General features: G+C 42.2%; 1 protein-coding gene across 1 annotated transcript; it reads left to right on the top strand.

Moving 5' to 3' along the window:
• Positions 1-1,254: 1,254 nt before the first annotated feature.
• On the top strand, positions 1,255-19,584 carry C4H21orf62 (chromosome 4 C21orf62 homolog). Its single transcript, XM_032630639.1, has 3 exons — positions 1,255-1,331; positions 16,981-18,225; positions 18,390-19,584. The coding sequence occupies exon 2, from the start codon at positions 17,040-17,042 to the stop codon at positions 17,697-17,699; it is 660 nt and encodes a 219-aa protein (XP_032486530.1). The 5' UTR covers positions 1,255-1,331; positions 16,981-17,039; the 3' UTR covers positions 17,700-18,225; positions 18,390-19,584.
• Positions 19,585-19,820: the final 236 nt, after the last annotated feature.

The raw sequence follows: 19,820 nt of genomic DNA, 5'->3' as shown, positions 1-19,820 counted from the left end.
TGTTTTTAAGTAGAAAAACTTTTCTCCATCACCATCATTCACCTGATTTCTTCCATAGTGAGCCCTCATCAATTAATGTAATAGAATGTTTTTTACATATTTATTTGATTTAAACATTTTTATAAAAGGAACTAAAACAGGACAACACCTTTGTTGTTCGTTATTGTTGAAGTATAGTTGATTTACAATGTTGTATTAAATGTAGTTTCTGGTGTAGAGCAAAGTGATTCAATTATACACACACACACATACACACACACACACATACACACACACACACACACGTATGTTCTTTTTCATATTCTTTTCCATTATATGTTATTACAAGATAGTGGGTACAGCTCCCTGTGTTATACAGTAGGACCTTGTTCTTCATCTGTTTTACATATAGTAGTTTGTATCTGCTAATCACAAACTCCTAATTTATCCCTCCTCCTCCCCTTTCCCCTTTGGTAAGCATAGTTGTATGATGCTATCTGGGGGTTGGGGGGGGGGTTGCGGGATCTTAGTTTCCCAACCGAGGATCGAACCCACGCCCCCTGCATTGGAAGCGTGGAGTCTTAATCACCGGACCACCAGGGAAATCCCTGGTAACCATAAGTTTATTTTCTGTGTGCGTGAGTCTGTTTCTGTTTTGTAAATAAGTTCATTTGTATCATATTTTAGGGCTGGCTTTGGCAGCACATATACTAAAATTGTATCATATTTTAGATTCCACAGATAAGTGATATCATATGATCTTTGTCTTTCTCTGTCTGACTTACTTCACATAGTGTAATAAACTCTAGGACTACAACTTTGGAGTTGAAATGAGTTCACTTTCTCTCTGGAACAACCACAATAGGACAATTTTTATACTAGTTCAGGCATTTGCCATAAGTAACAATTCATTGGACCAAAATGAGTGGAACAAATCATGATAGTGAAAGCATCAAGGAGTCTCCATGCTCTACACTTAATTCATTCAATTTCCTGCTACAGTAGAATTTCTCGCATTACTGTTAGCCCTTCAGGTCAGCATAGAGCAGCAGTCTCCTTCATTTCTTCTGGAAACTTTCCACTTTGGAACCCCCAAAAGAGTAGCCAGCAGTCTCCAAGGTGGGTTGTCTCCCACTGTGTGGCTCATGAAACCGGTAGGTGCGCAGCTTCCTTCTGGTTGCCATGGAAATGACCAGGGCCACTGGCTCTCTGAAAACGGAAAAGAACAGCAAGTGCAAGAACAGGCATTCCGTCCGTCCTGACTTGCAGATTATAGCAGCTGTCAAGCCAGAGTGAAGCATCAGGCAGAGGTCTGGGAGTGGCGGAGCCAGCCTTGCAGTGGAGCTTGAGAGGTAAGTAATTTCTCTGTTCTTTTTTGAAAAGCATGTCTAGCTTAACCGTTTTTAAGAGCTTCACAATTTCTGCTGCATGGCAGGAAAGTTCTGTGATGCTTTGAAGAATCACCATCGGCACCACCTTCTTCTTGTAGTGTTTGCATTTCCTGAATATAACGCGTACTTATAAGTCACTTTCACCGTGAAACACTCCTTTAAGCTTCCAGGCATATGAGTTGCTCTTTACTGAGATTCTGCCTTTAAAAGGAAATGTTTTCAGTACATTAAGCAAAGAATGAAATGGTCTTCTCGGTCCCTAAATAGATAAACTCACTTAGGTTAATATTATATAACAAATATCGCCGTGGAATCTGAGCTTCCTGTTTCTATTTTTAAATCTGGCTAAAATAAAATAAAAAAAGAAAACAAACCAAAAAATATCCGGCTATATTACCCTGTTGGTCTTTAATGCTAAATGACAATTAAATGAAAGAGATTTGTGTCATATCTCTTTTCCTTACCGTGATCACCAGCAAAACTAGGAACTCTCAAAACATTGGCTTTTATTGTTTCTTCACTCTGATTTTATCTAATGGTATTATATTTACTGTTTATGTACACACTATTCGTAAGAAAACATAGGAGGACAAGAAGAAACCAAATTTAGATGAGCATCAACATTCAGATTGGTTAACTTTTTAAAAACTTGGTTCTTGCATTCAAAAGTGAAACAAACACGATAAATACTGTAGTAAAACAGTGATGGGGGTGTTTTAATCAAAACCAGTAATCCTTACACAGTTCTGCATATATTCATTGTTTAATAAATATGTTTTGGGGCAGTTTTTTAGCAATAAGTGTGCTGGTGTATATTGAGGAAAGGAAATGTTTCAAAAGAATTGTGCATAATATTTATAAAAACCTGTCCTTAAAAACTACCAAAAATATCAGACCTCATTTGCTTGAAATGTTTTTTAATGAAAAGGATGATATTTCACAAGTTTTTTACTTTTATTTTTTATACCAAACAATTCAATGTAATGCATTATTTAAACATAATGCTTGAAAGGAATAAAAGATTTCTCATCATGTTTTTTGACAGAAATTGGGCATTTTCTGAAAATAACAGATTCAATACAGTATCTATGGAAATGAATACTTTTCAACAGTTGACATAGCACTTCCCAATTTTCTTTTTCGCATCAATATTTTTATCGCTTGAACCTAGTGTATGATCCACTTTTAAAATTCAGGGTCTATGGAATTCCCTGGCAGTCCAGTGGTTAGGACTTGGCACTCTCACTGCCAGGGGTCTGGGTTCGATCCCTGGTCAGGGAACTAAGATCTCATAAGCCACACAGTGCAGCCAAAAAAAAAGAAAAAAAATTCCGGGTCCAGTGGCTCGTGTCTCTGTGTCAATGGAGAGAAGAGACAAACCACACAGTTCCATGGGTGTGTGATTAAGGGGGCCAGACCTGCCGAGATGGGGGTTGGAGCACCAATGATCTAATTAGCTAAACGTATAGCAAGCCATTCACAGGAAATGCTTGAAGGGTTTGCAACCATTGGTTAATAAACTCTCACAAGAACCTGTGTTGAGTAGAAGGGTGCAGGAGCTACATATTTTAGTTAAGACTTCCTGCTGGCTTGCATCTAGCTTGAGGTTAGAGGCCACGGACTCTAGTAATAGAATCCGAGGCATGGAACGTCATGTGAGTAGGAACTTGACCCTGGGGTGGGAAATGAAACTGTAATTTCCACCATGACGCCTTAGAGCATATTTGGCTGTCTGGGTTCAAATCTCAGTTGTCTCTTTCTGGCTCTGTGACTTTGACCAAGCTATTTAACCTCTCTGTGTCTTCATTTTCTGATAAGAAAATGGGGCCATAATTTCTACCTTTACAAGTTTTGTAAGGATTAAATGAAATAAAACGTGTAAAATACTTCAAACAGTACCTGGTACAAAAGAAGCACTTATTAAATATTATTAATCTTTGAAAAATATGTGTAGTTCCTGATTTCAGTCATTTTTCAACACACATGGAACTCCCACATTTCTTATGTGAAAGTACGTTGCCTCCTATCGATGACCATTTTCTATATTTAGCTAGTTTAGCCCTGGGAACACAGGGCTGAGCGGCAGTAAAGGTGTGTGTAGTAAAATGTTAATACAATAACAGCTGTTCTCTATCTAGTGGTCTGAACTCTTGTTGTATAGTTGTATATTTCACAAGTTAAGCCTGAGGTGTCTGTTACCTATTCAGGTAGAGCTATTCAAGTGAGATGTTGGATACATGAGCACGAAGCTCAGGGAAGGGTGTGGAAGCGGTTAGTCATCAGCATGTAGATAATACTGAAATCCAGGGGTTAGCATGCAATCACCAAGGGAGTGGATATACACAGAGAAGACAGCCAGGCGCCGAGCCAGGGGCATGCAACACTCAGGGAAGACGAGCAGACGTCAGCCGGATACTAAGAAGGAGTTGGCATTGAGGTAGCAAGAGAAACAGGAGCATGTGCTGTCAAGGAAGAACAGAAAGGCCTTTGCTCAGGAAGGAGGGAGCTGGCAACCATGTTGAATGCCGGTGAGAAGTCAAGCAAAATGAGACGAGGACATTAACCATTGGTTTTGGCACATTTCGGGGGTGGGAGTCACAGGGAATCTGATAACAATCACTCCAGTGGAATGACCCTAAGAACAGCCCGCTTAGAGTGGCTTAAAAAATCTAACATAAAACAGGCACTGGGCTCTCAGTATAATTATAGATTTGCTTGCAAAAGCTTGGTTTTAAATTTCTTTTATGGTTAACTGATGTGGACCTATGAGATGTCTGAGGTAGGCAAGCACTGTCATCCATGAATCTAGCCAATAAAGATCCGTGAAAGATGTGAAGACAGTTTAAGAGATGAGGGTGGTTTCTTAGCAGAAGAGAAATAGAAAACACTCCTGACACAGGGGGCAACATAAGCAGCATGAGGGAGGCATCACACACACACAAAAGAAGACAATACACACACACACACACACACACACACACACACACACACATCCATCAGGACTTGTTCTAACAATATTCCCTGATGCCTTTCCATTCCAGTTTTGATCCATTTCGCGTAAAATGATCACTTCTCACTTGCATTTCTGAACTGCCTGGGCTCCAAGGTCATCAGGAAGCCAGGATCTTCTCTGTGTCCAGGAGTTTTACAGGATTCCTTTGGAGTCATGCCTAGTCACCATTTCATGGGTATTCAGTTTAGCCCCAATTGTGTTGCCCATATTATCCACTAGAGTTCTGCTCTTGTCACAAAAATAACCTTCAATGAGTCATCAATGAGGTCAGAAGGCATTCTTTTCAAATAAAATTCTTATGTTAGAATAGTTTTAGACTTACAAAAAAGTTGTGAAGATAGCACAGAGAGTTCCCATATACCCCGCACCCAGTCTCCCCTATTATTAACAACTTACATTACTGTATTATACATTTGTCACAATTAATGAATCAATATTGATACATTATTATTATTTTAACTAATATCTATATTTTATTCAGATTTTCTTAGATACCTAATGTCCTTTTTCTGTTCCAGGATCCCATATTACCTTTAGTTGTAGGCGCGTAAAAACCCTAAAAAATCTTCCAAGAAAGCAACAAGGTTCAAATGACCTTTGGTTCCAATACTTGTAACTAAAACCACTAAAGGAAAAATTTAACTCTTACTTGTCTAAAATCTAATGGTTGAATACAGATGAAAGGAAAAAGCTTAAGGCTTACATCTTAAGGACATAGTTTAAGGTATTTTATGGGCTCTAATAATGTACAACTGTAAGTGGAAGGCCTGAATCCCTTTTTATTGTTCTGGAAGCGGGTAATTAAAATATTAAAGGTCTGCCAGCATTTTTTTGTTTCTCATCTCCTAGCAAAGGGATTACTCAGACTTATTTTCCTTGGCAACCTCACACTCATATAATACAGGCCCAGTAATTTGAGCAAAGCTCTCCCTGAATTAGTTTCACAAGACTGGATGCTTAAATGTTAGATTGTGGGGAAGTTTGCAGCAGGGGTTATTATAATCCCTCAACGGAGAGCAATTAAGGCAATGGCTTCTGATGCCCACAAATATCTGTGAGATCAATACATACTAACTCAACTCATGCCTCCCTGAAGCCTGGGGAAGCCATGTGGAGTGAGGTAGAAGGACGGTGATCTGGGGTCCTGACTCAGGTCTCATGGTCCCTATCCTAGGTGAGTGTGTTTCACCCTTTGTCCCCATCAGATTCACAGAAAAGTTCCAAGGCAACTGCAAACTTAGACGATGCTCACTGGTAAAGTCACAAGAGGTTGCGGATGCCTCATGGGTCTTTTGCCAGATGTCATTCGATGACCTTCAAGGAGACTCACAAGCAAGGCGTAAGATATTGAGTTTAAATTGCCACCCTCTCACCAGTACACAAAATCTCCTTATACTTCCTCCGTCACGGCTGAACCACATGCTGAAATTCCTGCTAAAGAAGAAGATGGATTTTGCTTGCTAATTTGATATGATACACTCCACAATTCCAGGAGGTAAAAGGTAAAAGAGGAAGCAAAGGATCAATAACATGCCTCTCTGACTTAGCTAATATAGGGATTTATTTGGATAATAGAAATATTTACGGAGTGCCTCTATGAGTCAGGCGCTAAGGACTGGGGAAACCATGGTCAACGTGAAGACCAGGGGTCTGTCACATCAGAAATCTGACTGACACAGCGTACCAGCAGCAATTGTTCCAGCATCCAATAGACAAACTCGTGGGCGAAATCAACATTCAATTAAGCTGAATGCTTTCAAAACATAAAACGTCTGCTTTTCAGTTCGTTCTTTTAAAAAATAGCTTTATATATATATATAGCTATTTCTAAAAACTATTTATTTATTTTCTTGGCTGCATCAGGTCTGAGTTGTGGCACGCGGGATCTTTGTTGCGGTGCTCGGGTTTCTCTCTAGTTGTGGCACACAAACTCAGTAGCTGTGGCGCGAGGGCTTAGGTGCCCTGCAGCATGTGGGATCTTAGTTCCCCAGCCAGGGACTGAACCTGTGTCCCCTGCATTGGAAGGCGGATTCTTTACTACTGGACCACCAGGGAAGTCCCCAGTTAGTTCTTAATTATCTTAGTCTAGATGCTTTTGAGCACTTTAGTTCATTTCTATCATTAACTACGTTTAATCTGAAAGCAGTAATCCAATTGATACTTGAAGAGTTCCTGGCTTCACCAACCAGTGGGCACAAATAAGTTTTAATTAACACTAATCGCTTGTATCTGGTTGGTTTGTGCTCCCATCTACCTGATACAGGTCCTTGCCTCCTTCCCACCCCCATGTCTACACAATAGAGTCTCCTCTAATCATTTCTTGGGGTCCCCAGGAGTGCCTCACCTGTATTCACAAATGGTCCTTTCATGTGCCTCTGTCCCCAGCCACCATTGGATGTTGACTGCCCCCCACATGCCACTGCCATGGGGCTCCCTGTTAACTTGCTGCCCGGAGAGCAGGGTCTGGGGACATCCTAGTCTGTCCTCCAGGAGAGGCCAAATGATGCTATCTGCCCCTTATCCCCTCACTGTGCCAGAGCTGGGCTGCCCTCAGTGCAGAAGTGGGGAGAATGACTCTGTCCCCTGCTCGGTGTCACACTTTCTCACCTGGGCAGGTGCCACTGTGCCCCGCATCTCCAAGTTCTTGAGAGCCGTCCATACAGTATCTGCCTACAACTCCACTGGACTCAGCCCAAGGCTTTAATTAGTCGGGGTTAAGAAGAGGCAAGTGCTGTCCCGTCCCTCCACCCATTCCTGCCCCAGGCCCTCACACATCATCTTTACTCTTCCTTCTTTTTTCTCAACAATTCCACATATACAAATAACCACCTGGATATGGTCACCCTCTGAACTCATGAGACGTGTCCAGATGCATCTGTTCAGACTGGGCTGGGTCCAATACAGGGCGGCTACTCTATGACAGCTCCTAGCTTGGTACTACAGAAGAATGGAAAGGAGATTAAGACATTGTTACCCTAAGAGCTTATGATCCAGTCTAGTGAGAGTAATAAGACACATGACACAACTAGTGAATACTGCAGGGCTGTGAATAAAGAGGAGCTAGTGTGCTTGATCCAAAAGTGGTTTGATTGGGTGGTTTTGTTTCCCCATAATTTCCGTATTCCTTTCCTATCACCATTCTAACAAATCCCCACAAACTTAGTGGCTTAAAACAACACAAATTTATTCTTTCACATTTCTGGAGGTCAGAGGTCCAAAATCAGTCTGACTTGGCTAAATTCAAGGTATTGGCAGGGCTAATCCTTCTGGAGACTCCAAAGGAGAATCCATTTCTTGCCTCTCCCAGCTTCTAGAGGCTGCGGGCATTCCTTGGCTTATGGCCACATCACTCCAGTCTCTGCTTCTGTTGTCACTTTTTCTTCTCTCTCTCTTCCTGTATCCCTCTTAGAAGGACCTTTGTGATTACGTTGGGCCTACCCAGATAATCCAGGATAATTTCCCCATCTCAAGATCTTTAACTCAATCACATATGTAAAATCCTCCTTGCTTTGTAAGGTAATATTCACAGGTTCTAAAGATAAGGACATGGATATCTTTAGGGGCCGCTATTCAGCCACCACAATATCTAGCAAACACAGTAGAAGACCAGAAAGAAAGTGTTTTGATCATATCCCACGCTCTTGCTGTCTCTGTAAACATTTTACACACATTTAAATGAGTAGAAATGGGAATTGGACAGTTATTTCCGTTTACCAGAGTTGCTTACTAATAATTTCAAGGCCTCGCATTCTTCAGAATTTACAGGAGGACATTTGTAAATTAGGTTCAAGAAAAAATGATACAGGAAGATCTTTTTGTTTTATGTTGAGCCTGTTCTCTGTTCAAATTTTCAATGCAAGCAGTGCATTAAATTAAGCATTACTTTGGATTTTTGGGAAGGTGGCTTTTGGGATGTTCTAATACCCCAAATATATATATATATATATATATATATTCCTATTATCACAATAATGCTGACATTACAAAATGCCATAGTTTATGAATAGTACTATAGTACTCTGTGTATTATAGTTGCTTATGAGTGGTAGTAATAGTACTTACGAACAGCACTGATAGACTATATATTATGACATGCACCTTGCTTTACTCTTATTATAACCTTGTGTGGTAGGTATTATCATTCCCATGCCATATTGAGAAAAATGACTCAGAAAACCTCTTTGGCCCAAAAATATTCAGTGAGTTTAACAATCACAAAAATGCTTTCCGGTCTTCCTGAAGACCGGAATTGGATGTTGAAGCTAATTTGGCCTAAATTCCAACTTATGGAGACATGAACTTGTATTTCCTCTTTTTCTAGATGAGGAAATCTATCAGATGATAGCAAATAGTGTAGGTCTTACTGTATAAATCAAATGAGAAATTGATCCCATCAGAATCACAGCGAACCCTGTTTCCTGCCTCTCACGATGAACCACGTGAACTTCGATGAAGGGGAAGTGATTTTTGTCGACAGAGACTTTACAAGGTGGTGACTTCAGAATGACTTGGAAGGGTGTGTGAAAATTTAGTGGCTCGTACCAGGGATGGGGAGTGTGCCGTTGTGGAATGTGAAGAAGAAAGAAAAGACAACAATTATCCTAGTAAGAAAACATGGGGGAGAAACCCAAATTCGCTTTCAACATTATAAGCTTTGAAATATTAAGCAATAAGAACATTATTCCTCTTTCCAGTATCATCTTATGTAGTGCTTCTCTCTAAACTGTCCCCTGCAGTGCACTTGTGGAGCAGAGCCAAGGAAAAGGAAAATGCTAAAAATCTTTTTTTTTTCAAAAAATCATTCTCAAGATCCTCCACCTAAAGCCTTCATCCAGCATCTCTGCGAGCTTCTCACCCACAGAACACAGAGTAGCCAACATTTCCTCCCTGACCTCCATGGGAAGGGTGATTGCACAGCCACAAACGAGTGGGAACTGGGCCTGAGAACAGGTGGCCACACAATTCTGGGTCCTAGAAAGGAGTCTCACCCCACACTTCTCCTGTATTTCTATTTAACCCTCGCTATCCCTCTAACAAGGGGCAAGGTAGGGATAAGGCTTAAAGCGCAATCCCCTTGGGCAAGAATGTGTTTACTTAAGTCTGTACTAAGGCTTAACCAAGTGATATTAGACCCCTGTATGAGTGGGCTTTTAGCACCAGCCATCTGAAAAGAGTGGATGAGGGGATGACCAAGGAGTTAAGAGGAAGGCACAGCAAGGGGACAGTAGGGCAGGAGCCTCGACCTCATTCCCACCTCCTCAATCCCACTCTCTTGTGCCCTCTACCCCCTCAAGGATTCCAGATACTGAAATAAATTTATCTGGAGAGCCTGGAGTTAGAAGGAGCCAGCAAGTGGAGAGAGATAAACCTTCAAAGAAAATACAAAAGAAAAGCATTTTCTCACTTAGAACTCATTGTTTTCTGGTCTCTGCCCCTCTAATTCAATCTACACCTGGCACCTCCATGAACTTCCTTAAGCGCAGATCTACACGGGTCTCCCCTGCTTACAAACCTTCAGCGCCTCACTTTTGCCTCTAGCAGGGGCCTCCAAAGGGGGTGTGTACATCAAAGGGAGTACACGAGCCAGTGGGGTAGAGCTGACAATACTCAAACTTCCATTTTTAGTTTTCATCTGAAGTATTTAAAATTCTACTCTTCGTGTACAGTATAATTATGGTATTTCTAATACCTTTATAAATTAAAAATTATATCTACTGGGGAGGGGTTTTATTGGTGGGGTGAAGATTAGAAGCGTTTGGAGATCAAACCACTTAACTTGGCTGGCACAGCCCCGGCCTCATGGCCCCAACACATGCCAAGTACTCTAGTCTGAGAGTTTGCTCAAGCAACTCCTCTATATGCAGCACCTCAGCTTTCCTCACCCCATCCCCTCTCTCCTCAGTCCACATAGCACCATCTCTGCGAGTCTTTCCCATTTCTCCCTGCCCAACACTTGGTCTGTGTCTTTAATAAGCACTCACCATGCACATCACCTTAGAGTTAGTTGCCCAGTTGTTTGTTCCCAGAGTACATGCGATGTTCCTTGAGCAACCCATTAGACTCCAGCAGTGAGCGAGGCCATCTTAACTGCTGTCCATGTCAGCAGGCAGTGTGTGCCCTTTTGACAAAATACACTCCAAGAGTATGGGTACACGTCTCACTTTGTGGGATACACCTAAGATTCCAAATTGTCTCCTTTTCAGGAATTCCTCTCATTTTCGCCACCTCCAAATCTTCAAGGATTTTTGCAGGGACACACTCTGGGGATTACATCTACGAGAGACATCCTCACTTAGCTCCGCAAGTCCTGCTTCAAAGCGGGTTTCTTGGGATGCCCACACGCTGGATATCTTCTCCCTTTCTTCCCCGTGCTGTGTTCAGATGTATATTTCAGACTGTCTGCTTCTTGCTGGAGCATCTCATCAGCATCTGCTTCTCTTCTCCAGTTTCTTCAATTGAGTCTTTCCCTTAATTGTCTTTGCACTTAAAAAAAAACTCACTTCTAATTTCAAATTCAACTTACATCTGAATTAAAATTTGAAATCATTCAATTTTTGATTGCTGTAAGGATTTGGAGAGTGTCACTCTATTTTCCCACAATCGTTATGTCTTGTCTTTTGGGTTAAGCCTATCGAATTCAAAGCATCATTCTTCATGACATTTCAAATCTGTTTCAGGCAAATGGTCCAAATGCTATCCTCCCGCTGACACAATATCTCCTTACTAGTAATAACTTCTTATAAACAAAACTAGTCCAGTTTGAAACATTCCTTTTGGAGCCAAGTATAAACATTATCTACATTTGGGGTGTAATCCTAGATTGAGAAGGAATCTGTGTGGAATTTGTTTTGAAGTAACTGATGTCTGTATCTGCTCACTTCAGGAGTCTTTGCTTTCATGCAGCTAGCTGCTAGTAGTAATTGCTCTCAGGATTTCTCCAACTGAGATATAAAAATATTTCAAATGAGTCTGAATAGGAGCTCTGGTTTCTAAACATGTTCAGTGATTCAAAGATCAAAGATTTAACGGCCATACATGGTTTTCAGCATCTCGCCTGAAAAGTTTAGGTGGACTCACACCACCTGAGCGTCTTTTGTCATGGTTGCATAAAGCTGTTCATTGTATCTCACAACCTAGGTACGTCAGAAACTTCTAGTGCCCACCAATACCCACATTCTCCTCTCCTCTCCTGGCAAAGTGCTGGGCTTCATTTCCGAGCTGCTTGCAGCCACGTGGTATCATGTGGCTGAGTTCCGGCCCATGAAATGTGGGCAGAAAATACTGTGGAGGGGACTCCCCCACCAGTGCAGTGGTTAAGACTCCCCGCTTCCCCTGCAGAGTGCGCGGGTTCGATCCCTGCTCAGGAAACTAAGATCCTGCATGCCGCGCAGTGCGGCCAAAAAGAAAAAAGAAAAAAAATACTGTGGAGGAGCTGAGGGCCCTAGAAGTTGGCCTAAATAAATACATACATACATACATGCATACATACATAAAGCCTGAGTCGCTGAATGACTGTGGAGCGGAGCACACCCTCCCTCACTCCACCCCCCTTTAATGGCATTAGGCTGTATGTAAGGGAGGAATGAACCTTTGCCCTAGTTTCACTGTGCATTTGTTCATTAGTGGGCAGACTCCAGCATGGCATAAGCAGAATGGCCACACACAGAACCCACGCCCCCTGCCCCTCCCTATGCCCCTGGCTCTCCCTATGCCCCAACCCTAGGGGTGTGGAGGGGGCTTATATTAGGACACAGTCTGTAAGTCTCAATGATGGAGCCCACAAAAAACTGGGATGCTGAGAAATGATCTGTCAGAGGAAGTCAGAGGATTCCAGCCCCACAGGACCCCTCGACTGCCCCTTCCCACTGCCACCCCTGCCAACCTCATATCCTGTCAATCTCTCTATCTTACTTTTGATTTTAAAAATTCTGGTCACTCTATGCTAATTACGTAGGTAATTTCCCTTTTATGTTTCTCACTCAAGAAATATTTCTCTAATCAGATATTATGAACTTAGCCACTCCCAGGCAGTCCTAGGTTCAGACTTTTTTTTTTTTTTTTTTTAAACATCTTTATTGGGGTATAATTGCTTTACAATGGTGTGTTAGTTTCTGCTTTATAACAAAGTGCTAGGTTCAGACTTAATATCCCGTACAAATTGTTATTATAATCATTATCACATTACTCTGTGATCACTGGTTCCAGTGTGTCTTTGACTGGGGTATAACCCCTTGACGAAGCTCCTACTAGCTTTATCTTCTAGCACAGTGCCTGGCACAAAGCAAGCGCTCGACAAATGTTTACCGAGTGACTGAAAAAAGCATAGTTCGCCAAATGTCAGTGTACCAAGACAATTTTAATTGCTTCTTATAGATATCCCAGTTCAGATTGGCTTGAGTAGGGAAAACAACTTGGCTCATATATTTTTAAAAATCAAGGAAGAAATAAAAAAACCAAAAAAAAAATCAAGGAAGAATGTCAGGCGTGGCTTGATCTGGGCGCTGAGAAAAGGACTGTTAGGAATGTCTCTCTACTTCTTGTCTCTGTTTTCCTCTGTGTTGGCTTCATTCTCAAGCTCACCCATTCTGGACACAAGGCAGTTACCAATAGATTCGTATTTCCCTTCTACAAGCTGAGCAACCCCCAGAGAAAGGAGTGTCTTTCCCAACAGTGCCCCCCCTACCATGGGCAGGAGCAGGTCAAGGGGCGGGGGCAATGTGATGTATCTGTGCTCACTCTGCTCGTGCCAGGCTGGAATTTGCCCACAGATGAATAGATACATAGTGCAAGTAGGGTGTTCATAATCCACGTTCAACAAACCTAAAGAAAGAAATCCACGATAAAGCTGAAGGAGATCCTTAAAAAACTAAAAATAAAGCTACTGTATGATCCAGCAATCCCACTCCTGGGCATATATCTGGAGAAAACCATAATTCGAAAAGATACATGCACCCCAGTGTTCATTGCAGCACTATTCTCAATAACCAAGACATGGAAGCAACCTAAATGTCCATCGACAGAGAAATGGATAAAGAAGATGTGGTCCATATATACAATGGAACATTACTCAGCCATAAAAAAGAACAAAGTAATGCCATTTGCAGGAACATTGATGGACCTAGAGATTGTCATACTGAGTGAAGTAAGTCAGACAAAGACAAATATCATATGGTATCGCTTATATGTGGAATCTAAAAACAAGGGTACAAGTGAACTTATTTACGAAAGAGAAGTAGAGTCACATACATAGAAAATAAACTTACCGTTACCAGGGGATAAGCGGGGGGGAATAAACTGGAAGTTTGGGATTGACATATACACACTACTATATATAAAATAGATAACTAGTAAGGACCTACTGTATAGCACAGGGAACTCTACTCAATACTCTGTAATGGTCTATATGGGAAAAGAATCTAAAAAAAGAGTGGATATATGTATATGTATAGCTGATTCAGTTTGCTGTATACCTGAAACTAACACAACATTGTAAATCAACTATACTCCAATAAAAATTAAAAAAAAAAAACGGAAGGAGAAAAATGTCCAACTAGCATCTCTGCGGAAACCCCATCAATTGGTTACCAGGGATACTTGTCCCCCTCTGTGACCCTTCATGAGGCTTCAGGCATCTGGCCTCCTTGTTCTGGCCTTCAAGTTCCCTGATGTCCGGAAGGCAGTGCCCTCGCTACTGAGGCCCAGCCAGGGCCTTGACTGCTAGGAAGTTGCTCACAAATCCCTTTGGGGATCTCCAGCTCCACTGGAGAGCTCCAGGAAATCCATATCTTTTTCCCTTCTTACCCCTTGTCTTCTTCAATGCACGCCTCTGAATGGTAACAGCACCTGAAAGAATGAGGTAGACACTTTGGTCACCAGGTTCCAGCTGATGTATAGATGCCCATCCCTCCCTTTCCCTCTAAGGCTGGGGTCAGAGCAGGTCATCGATACTGATGACAGCATTCCTAGTTCTGGGATGCTGGGGTTACTGGGACATGAAGTCCTAGAAACCTCCTGTGGAATCTGGGACAGGTGATCATCTAAAATTATCTGTATTTAATACATTATGCACTGTTCCTTACTAAGTGGGGTATTTGCCACTACATTCTAACACAATTTAAAATTGTTAAGCCTCTCGTTCAGGGAGAATTCTGGATCTACATGTTTCTCAAAGCCCTTTCTTTTACTACAAAATGAACTAATGAATAAATCCTTTAAGAAAACCCTGTGCCATGGACCTAGAGTTTGTCATACTGAGTGAAGTAAGTCAGACACAGAAAGACAAATATCATATGATATCGCTCATATGTGGAATCTAAAAAAATGGTACAAATGAACCTATTTACAAAACAGAAGTAGAGTTACGGACGTAGAAAACAAACTTTTACTTTAAACAAACAGTTACCAAGGGGAACGGTGGGGGAGGGATAAAGTGGGAGATTGGGATTGACATATACACACTACTATATGTAAAATAGATAACTAATAAGAACCTACTGCATAGTGCAGGGAACTCTACTCAATACTCTGTAATGGCCTATATAGGAATAGAATCTCAAAAAGAGTGGATATATGTATATGTATAACTGATTCACTTTGCTGTACACCTGAAACTAACACAACATTGTAAATCAACTATACTCCAATAAAAATTAATTAAGAAACCCATTTGAAAAATCCATTTTTAGAAAGAATAAAAACACTACTTATACTTAAAATAAAAAAAGAAGAAAACCCTGTGCCAACTTCAAAATAAACACAAACACTCTCAGACGCCTTATCCAGTCTCCCGACTGGATTTTAGCCTACCTCTCCCCTATGATCCTGTATTTGTGGGTACATTCAGGACAGCTTTCTCGGTTCAGCCTTCCTGGTCTTCCTCTTTTGCAGATGAGCCCTTGGGGCAGGGTCTGGCTCTTGCCCATTTTTGTTTCTTCTGCTTGGCCTTACCTGACTCCTGCCCTTGCCTCCTTCCCCTTCCCTACTCTCATAGCCTCTGGTCCTCACACGTAGGCCTGACCCACCTTGGGCTCTGGAAGCAGAATCGAGTCCTTTAGAACATAAGCTCATTGTCTTATTCTGGGCTGTATCCCCTGGGCTAGCAAAGTGCCTGCCACCTAGTAAACTCCCAATGGGCATTTGTTGAATGAATGAATGTATTAGGATTGCTGTGAACCAATGTCTTACCATCCATTCAAGTTTACTTGGCTGAGCTGATTTTGAATCTCCCAGCACTCACGCCACCAACCTGCCGATGGACTTGTGCTGTCTGCCTGTGTACCTGACCCCAGCGTTTTTAGCCCTGCCCCCCACCTTAGATTTCACATTGACTTACTCTGCCATCTCGTAGCCTCATCTTACTCCCTGAGGGATGCAGGTCTGCCTAGCTTCTTTCCTGCTGTCACCATCCTCTTTGGACACATGTGTAACTCCCTGGAGCGACCTTCCATCAATCCTTCCTTACCACGCTTCCTGCAGGGGGCCATCACTAGCTCTGGACTCTCCTATTCAGAGGTCTTATCCCCAGTATCTTGCCATGCCTACCACCATATGTATAGATGCACTGAACCGTATTGTTTGGTCTGTCTGTTCAGTCATCAGCTAACTCAGGAGAAATTTCCTTAGTTTTGCAAAACTGAAATCTGGTGCCCTATTTCATAATGTCTTATTCCACTCACACCATAAAAGAAGATCACACGTCTATTATATGCCAGGCACTGTAGGGCATTTCCCCCCAAATTGGACATCAGGGTTGCTCTTTAAATTAAACAAGCATTCCTACCTTATTTAGGTCATTTAACAGTGCTTATATATTGCTTCCTTTTGGAGCCCTATAGTAAGTTATTTAATAAAGTCAATTTATAAAATGTGTTCTGGGAAAGGCGTAGATAAATCAGGATCATTGTGATTAACTGGTGTGTGATTAATCTTTTCATTGTCGAGTAACACAGTTAAAGTGGATTCTAATACTGGACTAGGAGACCAGGAAAAGTATGAATGGTCCTACAAACAGATTAATATGATCGAGGGGAGCATGTTTGTCTAGTTAGAAATTGAAGTTTACCATTAACTAAATGTTTCACCGGTATTCATGCTGTGTTAACAGGTAGCACGTGGGTAGCTGATTCCGACAAGGAACTGTTTGTCTCCTGAATTCCAGGAAGTCAGATATTGAGGGGGGGGTGGGGATATGTGCCTGTTTAGAGAGTAGACAGGTATTCAGTACTGGCAACGGGAAGTTTGGAGGAAGTTTGGAAATACGCACTTAGATCACTCCAAATCCCTGCCCACAGACAGGCTGCGGTAGGTCTCCTGTCCGGCATCTGCTCTTGCTTACTTGTTGGCATGTTAGTCTCACTACCAACAGACATCACGGGGAGTTTCACAGCTCAGGTGAGCAGAGTTCACGGAATTGGCTGAGGCCTCCCAGGAGGTTCTGAGAAAAGAGCATTGCCTGCACTTGGGCTCCTAGCATTGTCTGCCTTTGCTAGAAACTGCAAGAGAGAAAGTTTACGACGGGTTATTTAGGGGGCTCCTTTTCCGGAAGCTGCACGTTTCTAATGAGAGGCTGTGATCACAGAGCTGCACATTTTCTTTCAGGTGAGTTCCAATGAATCGGCTCATGAAGGGGAAGCTCGCTGGCCCACCCTGAGACAAGAATGGCACCACCCTCTGGGTGCAGTCTCCTTGTGATCGGTGCACTGGGCGTCTTTGCACTTGACTGCTTCGCGAGAGCTCAGAAGAACAGCACGCTAATTTTCACGAAGGAAAACACCATTCGGAAGTGCAGCTGCTCTGCAGACATCCGGGACTGTGACTACAGTTTGGCCAACCTGATGTGCAGCTGTAAAACCGTCCTGCCTTTTGCAGTCGAGCAAACCAGCTACAATGACCATCTGACCATCTGGTTCACAGACACATCTGCACTGGGACCCCTGTTGAACTTCACGCTGGTCCGGGACCTGAAGCTTTCTCTGTGCAGTGCCAACATTCTCCCCACTGAGTACCTGGCTATTTGTGGTCTGAAGAGGCTTCGCATCAGCACCGAGGCCAAGCATCCCTCCCCAGAGCAGAGTTTACTCATCCACGATGGTGGGGAGAGAGAATCCAGAGAGAAGCCCATGTTGTTACACCAAGGCTGGCAAACCTGTATGTCTATCTCCTTCTTAGATATGGCACTTTTCAACAGGGAGTCATCCTTAAAATCATACAGTATTGCAAACTCTGCCAGCATGGCCAGCAACTTCCCCTACTTTTCCTACTTTAAAACCTTCCCAGTTCTAAGCAACAATAACTATGTTGTCACATTCATTTACTAACATTGTAGCTGTGTCCAACCTTTGGGACCTTTGGCACGTTATGGATCATTTCAACAAGGAATCTGTGAACAAGGTTATGGGTATTCCTATCCTCAACTTCACTTCACCCCCAGCCCCCATTCTGCTGGCCCTCTCTGCTCTGCCCATGCCCATCCATGGTAAAACAAAATTAAAAAACCAAAAAACCTACTTGATTCAGTCCAGAAACGAGCCTTGAGGGCCAGCTAGAGGCTAGGTCCTTGCTCCTGGGGGCAGGTGGAGAAATGTCAGATCAGAAATGGAGAGACCAGTGCACCCCAGGAACTGCTTAGTGGAGCCCAGCAGAGGGGATGACCCCCAAGAAAGGCGCCTTCCTTCAAAACATTGCCTTAATTTTTTTCTTTTTTTTTTTTTTGCTTCATTTTGTTAGATAGGTTGGAATTCCCCTAAGTAGAGAATGATAGACTTCAGCATTTTGAGACTGTGAGTGCCACAGAATGCCTAGGCTCTCTTAGACTGGTATTTTCCAAATAACTTGTTAAGAATAGTCACATTGGGGCTTCCCTGGTGGCGCAGTGGTTGGGAGTCCGCCTGCCGATGCGGGGGACACGGGTTCGTATCCCGATCCGGGAGGATCCCACGTGCCGCGGAGCGCGTGGGCCGTGGCCGCTGGGCCTGCGCGTCCGGAGCCTGTGCTCCGCAACGGGAGAGGCCACATTGAGGAAGGGGAATCTTGTGAGTGTGTTTAGTGAGGGAGGTTTGAAGCTTGGAGAATAGGGTGGGACCTTAGGACTGAATGAGGGCACTAGGGTCCCGAGGAAGGGATACAGAAATCAAAATTGGCAGTCACAAAAGCCAAGTGCATCGGGTTTTTTCCTTAGAGCAAGGCCTAAACCCAGGGAAAGTTTTCCTCTTCTAGCCCTTCATGTCCCTCTCTTGTCTTGCCTACTATCGTAGGCCCCGCTGTACCACTTCCCCCTTTCTCCTCTGTCTTCATACCCCACCTCCTTCTCCTGCTCCAGAAATCAGAACTTAGATTAATACCAGGAGAACTATGTTTGACTACACTAGGGACTAGCCTGGGAATGTAACAGTCCCTTATAACATTACTCCCATGGGTAAATATGCCCAGATTACTAATAGATAATAACTAATAATTAACGAAAGAACTTAACGAAAGTCAAGATACTTTGTATGATGGGGTTAACACAAAATGGTTTTATGTGCATTGATACAAGGAACTAACACAACGTATTTCTTTTTTAATTAAATTGACTTGGGGATTCCCTGGTGGTCCAGGTCAGGATGCTGCAGTCTCACACCTGAGGGCCCTGGTTCAATCCCTGGTTGGGGAAGTGGGATCCTGCAAGCCATGTGGCACGGCCAAAAAATAAATAAATAAATACATTTAAAAATTAATTAATTAAACTGACTCATCCTTGTACGAAGAAAATCTTCTCTCCCAGAGACCCAACTTACCATTAAAGTGGAATATAAAGAATCTGTGGCAATTATGGTATAAATGTCTAAATTCAGAGTGCAAAGAATTTGAAACATTACTGAATTTATGATATCATAATAAGAAATAGTTCTATTATGAAATGACAGGCTGTCTTGGAATTGATGACTTTATATCACATTCATCACATTTTTCTCTTAACCTTAACACAGGGTGACTGAAATAACCTGAAATGTCTACATTTGCGTAATTGGTGGGGGATTTGGCCATTAGGGCTAATTAGCATGCATCTATAATGTCAGTGTTTAAATTAGGCCAAAACTAAGACCAAAATACGAATTTTAATAGAAAAATGTAATGACCTCATTACTGACATTGTATTTGAGAGGTAAGATTAAAGTGATGGAAAAAGACAAAGAAGAAAAAAAGAGGGAGAAAGAATGGCAAGAGGGATACAAGTGAAAAGATTAATAATAAATATATTTACTGTCATTAGTTACTGAAAATGTAACAAATTGAATTTTAATAGATTTTTATTAATAAAGTATAAAATTAACTGACGTTAGACATTATGAGCATCTTAATGTGTGCATAACATGTGATTCTTATAAGAAATAATTGTGGGTCAATGGGACTTAAATCAATAGAGGAGGAAAGCTAATTAAGTTATAAATCAAGCCTGA

Source organism: Phocoena sinus, chromosome 4 (genome assembly GCF_008692025.1).
Source record: "Phocoena sinus isolate mPhoSin1 chromosome 4, mPhoSin1.pri, whole genome shotgun sequence".
Taxonomy (NCBI): Eukaryota; Metazoa; Chordata; class Mammalia; order Artiodactyla; family Phocoenidae; genus Phocoena; species Phocoena sinus.
This window is presented reverse-complemented; position numbering and strand designations above follow the sequence as displayed.

Coding starts and splice junctions, on each gene's coding strand:
- C4H21orf62 (XM_032630639.1), top strand. CDS start 17,040: ATGGCACCACCCTCTGGGTGCAGTCTCCTTGTGATCGGTGCACTGGGC.